At 40.8% G+C, this 5,575-nt stretch overlaps 1 protein-coding gene across 2 annotated transcripts; it reads left to right on the top strand.

Moving 5' to 3' along the window:
- The first annotated feature begins 1,902 nt into the window (after positions 1 to 1,902).
- Positions 1,903 to 5,083, top strand: LOC120670930. 2 transcript variants are annotated; one of them, XR_005673443.1, is made up of 4 exons: positions 1,903 to 2,098; positions 2,281 to 4,070; positions 4,272 to 4,413; positions 4,506 to 4,720. XR_005673443.1 is itself a non-coding variant. In XM_039951126.1 (4 exons), exons 2-4 carry the CDS (start codon positions 2,298 to 2,300, stop codon positions 4,770 to 4,772), a joined length of 2,196 nt encoding a protein of 731 aa, XP_039807060.1. In that variant the 5' UTR covers positions 1,919 to 2,098; positions 2,281 to 2,297; the 3' UTR covers positions 4,773 to 5,083. The 2 variants fall into 2 exon arrangements, 1 of the variants encoding a protein (XP_039807060.1); XM_039951126.1 differs by having other exon boundaries at positions 1,919 to 2,098; positions 4,258 to 4,413; positions 4,506 to 5,083.
- The last annotated feature ends 492 nt before the right edge of the window (positions 5,084 to 5,575 follow it).

Genomic DNA, 5,575 nt, shown 5'->3' with positions numbered 1-5,575 from the left:
CCTGAACCCCAAGATGCTACTCAGGTGCTTTTACCACTGGCTAGAGGCCCTTTCTTGCTGAAACTAAGTACCTTCTTGAAACTATTCAACACTACATCCTCATCAAGATCTGGCAAGATAAAGTGAATATCAACCATAAACATAACGATTTGTTTATGCTTGAGGATAAAAAGGAAAACAAGGCATTCATCTTTGTTATTGTCCCTAGTTGGGTTATTTGAGCTTGTATAGTTTAGTATGAGATCCCTCCTTGATATGTACTATGCATCATGTCACTCATAAAGCCATTGCGCATCAAGTTTGAGGCTCTTTGCCATGAATCAAACATGATATCCTTTATTAAAAAAATAAAACTATTCCATGGACCAACCCATCCATTGAGATACACTACTTATGGAAGATACTTCATTACTTCTTCAGAGGAAAAAGTCTACTTAACACCCTCCCCCCCACCTCACACACACACCCCAACCCCCGCTATTGATGGTGGACTACTTCACCCTCAAACTATAAAACCAGATATTCTATCCCTAAACTTTCCAAAACCGGTCAAATAACCCCAAGTGGTTTTGGACAGTGCTACAGTAGCACGGTTTTGTCTTTTCTTTTTTTATTTATTTTCCATAAACCTTTAAAAATATAGTAAATCGTAGAAAAATTATAAAATAAAAAATCAAATTTTGTTGGACTCCACATGAGTAGATCTACATAGTGAACATATAATATCATATTCTTTATTACAAAGTTTTTACCGTAACTTTAGATCTATGATTTTCTATAATTAATTGAAACAATTCATAGATGCAGCTTCTATGGTCCAATTATGGTAAAAATTTTATGGTTGACAAAATATCGTATGCTTGAACTGTAGCAAAAATTTCATACTCATTGGATCACGCATAACTTAGTTATAGATAAAACATAGATTTAACAAGCATAAATCTAAATAACTCAATAACTAAGTTATACGGGATCCAACAAGTATGAAATTTTTACTATAGTTTAAGCATACAATAATTTGCTAACCAAATTTTTTTTATCATAATTGGACCATAGAAGTTGCAGTATGAATCGTTTCAATTAATTATAGAAAAATATAGATCTAAAACTACAGCAAAAACTTTATACTAAAGAATACCATATTATATGTTCACTGTGTAGATCTACTTATATGGAGTCCAACAAAATTTGACTTTCTATTTTATAATTTTTCTGCAATTTACTATATTTTTTAAAAAAAATCAGGGAAAATAAATAAAGAAAAAAGAAAAAACAAAACTATGCTACTGTAGCAAAATCACCATCCAAACCACTTCAGGGGGTTATTTGACCGATTTTGAAAAATTCAGGGGGTAAAATATCTGTTTTTATAATTTGGAGGTGAAGTAGTCCACCATCAATTGTTGAGGGGTTAGGTAGACTTTTTCCCTTCTTTATAAACACTCTTCCAAGTATCTAATCCTATACTAGATTTTGACAAACTCATCTATCAATATTCTAGAAATAACCTAATAAATATTGTTGTTGTTACAGTGTTGGAAGCATATTATTAGATCAGTTAGGTAGGGATTCCTTATCCATCTTAGGTTCGTACTTATGCGTTGTTGCGGGTAATAAAAAATAATTTTATAATAATAGATGTAGCATAAATACATATGATATTTTAATCTTTATTGATATCCACACGTGATCATATAATTAATAGTTTTTTAATTTGATACATTAAACTACATCACAATATCATATGCCACATATATAACCCTTCTTTCAAATATTTTTCATGTGATGCCACTAAGATATTTCTAAACACACTGTGGAAGTATTTTTCCGATATTCATTTTCAGCAAACGCCAAAACATTGATAACGAAGTTCTGCCTCAGTGCTCAGCCATCCTGTATAGATTTCATCAGTTAGTAGTTACCTTCTTGGTCAGGCTATGGATTACTGATATATAGCGCCCTCCATATATATCCTCGGCGCCGCCAAAGGGGCTCTTATTTCGCCTCCCTCACCAACGGAAACGAGAGCTTCTGCCACCGCGGTGGCTAGCCAAGAACTCGCTCGTCGATCGATCCGGCGAGCCCCATCATTCTTCCGGTTAGTTCCTCTTTCCTCCCCTCGCTTCCTGCTCCTAGCGAAATTCTCTTGCGGCCTCTTCTCCTTGTTCTTCGGTGTGAATCTGTTTCCACGGAATGCCACAAGTTGTTCTTGATTCTTGTGCGCGCGGCAGAGTTATTCTTGATTCTAAGAGTTCATGCCGGTCGCCGTGTTCCGTGCAGGTAACCCGTTCGACGAAATGCCCCCAAAAGACGCAGCAGCGCAGGGGACGTCCGGAGGCGGCGGCGGCCATGGCGGCGACCGCCTCAGCTCTCTCCGGGACGAGGTCCTCTTCCGGGTCATGTCGCACCTCAAGGCGTGGGAGGCGGTGCGCACGTGCGTGCTCTCCAAGCGGTGGCGCAACCTTTGGTCCTCCTCCTCCGCGGACTTCCTCGACATCCGCCAGCCGTGCCTCTGCCGCGGCGGCGGCGGCGGCCCGGCTCACCGGCTCCAGGCTCGCGAGGAGAAATTCGCTGCGTTCGTCGCGAACCTGCTGCTCCGGCGACGGCGTGTGGTGCCGCTGGACTCCCTCCGCCTATGCTGGAGCCACGAGACGGTCCACGGCGACGCCAACACCTGGATCGCCCACGCCGTCAGGCGCGGCGTCGTGGAAATCGAGCTCTCCGGCAAGCATCATAACGAGTACCCATCGCCAGAGTACATGAGCTTCATTGCTTGCGACAATGACACATTCAAGATCCGTCTCAAGATCTTGAAGCTTATCCATATACGGCTGGATGACACCACCCTCACGCAGCTCTGCTCTAGGTGCACTTGTTTGGAAGAACTGGAGCTCAAGGATTGTTTCATTCCACAAAAGACGAAGATTCAGTCCACCTTGCTGAATCATTTGACCATAATCAAGTGCCAAATCCCTAGAGGCCTCTCTGTTTATGCTCCGAGCCTTAGCTCACTAGAGTTCAGCAGAAATATTGGATATGTTCCCTGGATCCAAAACTTGGGACTGCTAGCAGCATCCAATATCAACCATTGGGCACCACATAAGTACCCTGAGTACCCTGGCCTTGGTTCTTGCAACCTTAAGATCTTGAAGTTCTCGCGTGTCAAGCTGGATAACACCACCCTCGCACAGCTCTGTTCTGTGTGCACTTCTTTGGAAGAGCTAGTGCTTAAGGATTGTTTGGTGGTTGGCAAGGAGATTCGATCCAACTCACTGAGGTATTTGGCTATGATCAACTGCCAATTCACTATTGAACCAGAGGTTCGTGTTCCGAACCTTCTCTCATTGCGCTGCACCAGACCATTTCGACATGTCCCTCGGTTTCAGTACATGGAATTTCTAGTCACAGCAATTGTCGCACTTGATGACACCTGCATGTCTAATGATAGTCAGTGGACATGGGGGGCGGATGACAAAGATGAATCTGATCATGATGGTGACTTTTTTGCACATTTTGGGGCTAAGGACTCTGGTGACGACAGTGATGATGAATCCTATCAGGATGAAGACGATGAATCTGATCATGATGGTGACCACCTACATTCTGGGGCTGAGGACTCTGATTATAACAGTGATAATGAATACGATAGGGATGAAGATGATGAATCTGATCATGACGGTGAACTTCTTGCACATTCTGGGGCTGAGGACTCTCAGGACAACAGCAATAATGAACCCGATCAGGATGAACAAAACCAATCTGATCATGATAGTGCACATTCTATTGCTGAGGAATCAGATAATAGCAATGCTGGCATTGAGAGATCTGATGAAAACAACAAAGATGAATCTTATCTTGATGATAACATTTTTGCAGATGCTGGTGCTGAAGATTTTGATGATAGTCATAGTTGTTCTGGACCTGGTTATGATGTCAATGGCCTTATTGTGGGCTATGATGAGATTGCAGAGGAGTATAATGGTGATTGTGGAGGAATGTTTGGGGGTGATGGTATGCTTTGCAGCCTCTCAAATGTTAGAACAATGAACCTATCAGCTCATTCAGGAGAGGTACAGTTTAATCATCTTTTGCTATACGCTTTGCTACACTGTGTGTAACGATTCTCTTAATAATTGTCAACAGTTATAGTCATGCATGGGAATGAACCAATATAACAATTAAATATGTACAAGAAAATCTGTTTGTTTAGATCGGTGATTGAATTCTGAAGGATGCACTTATGTGTATAATGTTTAGGTGCTGTTCATCAGGGAATTGAAATCGTGTACTGACTTCAAAAACCTGAAGACTCTGTCACTTGGTGAATGGTGTATTACTCCTGACTTTGATGTATTAGCAAGCATACTTCAGCATTCACCAAACCTAGAGAACCTGTATGTTCAGCTCGATATGGTGAGTATAGATTCACAAGCGCAATGGATTTTTGTTCAAAGAGTTTTAAGCACATGATCAATCCATAAAACAAGTTTCCTGCTTTGCATTAGGCCAACAAGAGAAGAGTGGGCTTCAATCCAAGGCCAAATTTATTCGTTTGCACTAACCTGAGGAAAGTGGAGATCACATACTGTAAGCATGATAAAATGGTTCACATATTGGCAGAGCTTTTCCGTGTGAATAGCATAACATGGAAGAAGATTTTTGTCCATCGCACTGCCTGCACTTGTGATGTCAAGAGTGATACAGATTCCAGAGCAAAGCGCAAGGCACAAAATGAAGCTGGGGAGAGACCTGCAAAGCAAATAAAAGCATGAAACTGAGGAAAGCCCCAGCTGATGAGGCTAAGTTGATGTGATAGTGCCATTGTGTTGATAAAGTCAATGAGTTCGGCTGTTTGTTGTGTCAGTGAGTTGTTTAGTTTAGATTGTATTCTGAACCGAAGATTGTGACAGAACTTGTAGTGCAGTTTCCTAAGGTGCATCTACATTTCAGTGTAGATACTAGTGTACATGTGTTCATTAGTTGTATTGAAAGAGCTGACTGAAATTCTAGAATGTACATCTGCTGAGGAGCAATGCTTACTGAATAAATCTGGTGACGGAATTGGGCCTGAGTTTTCCTCATACTTTTTATGATTGTAGTTGATTTTGATTCTGTGTGACTATGACTGATGAGTGAGGCTACAGGCAAAAGAATAAGTTTTCTTCATCCCGTTCTTTTGCTTCTCTCTCCCTGGTGTAAAAATTTATTATCTTTCTAGTAATGTATTCAGAATTTCTGATTCAAATCCAAACAGAAAAATAAATTCTTTCATGAGCATTTAGTAACGTAAAATTGTTATTTACCCTTTTACAGTCAGGAACACTAGTATCTTAGACTTGCAGAACTGTATCAACAATTCATTGACTGCTGATATCATCTGCATGGAGTCCTTGGCCTGCATGACACTCATTGCATCTGATGAGTGAGATGATAAGAATTTCAGTGTGTTTGCTGTGTCCTTGTTAAGATGACATGATTGCTTGAGATGGATGCATATTATATACTATGGGTCTACGGCATGATAGAAATGTAAGAAACTAAGACTGCAGGCGTATCTTATCTGAAGTCAACTTAA

The sequence above is a fragment of the Panicum virgatum genome, chromosome 4N, assembly GCF_016808335.1.
Source record: "Panicum virgatum strain AP13 chromosome 4N, P.virgatum_v5, whole genome shotgun sequence".
In the NCBI taxonomy this organism is placed as follows: Eukaryota; Viridiplantae; Streptophyta; class Magnoliopsida; order Poales; family Poaceae; genus Panicum; species Panicum virgatum.
Note: the sequence above shows the minus strand (reverse complement) of the source record. Positions and strands in the feature narration are given on the sequence as shown.

Bases quoted from the DNA above. Each gene is read 5' to 3' on its own strand.
- LOC120670930 (XM_039951126.1), top strand. From the start codon at position 2,298: ATGCCCCCAAAAGACGCAGCAGCGCAGGGGACGTCCGGAGGCGGCGGC. The intron at 4,071-4,257 runs GTACAGTTTAAT...TATAATGTTTAG, and splicing joins TATCAGCTCATTCAGGAGAG to GTGCTGTTCATCAGGGAATT. The intron at 4,414-4,505 runs GTGAGTATAGAT...GCTTTGCATTAG, and splicing joins TGTATGTTCAGCTCGATATG to GCCAACAAGAGAAGAGTGGG.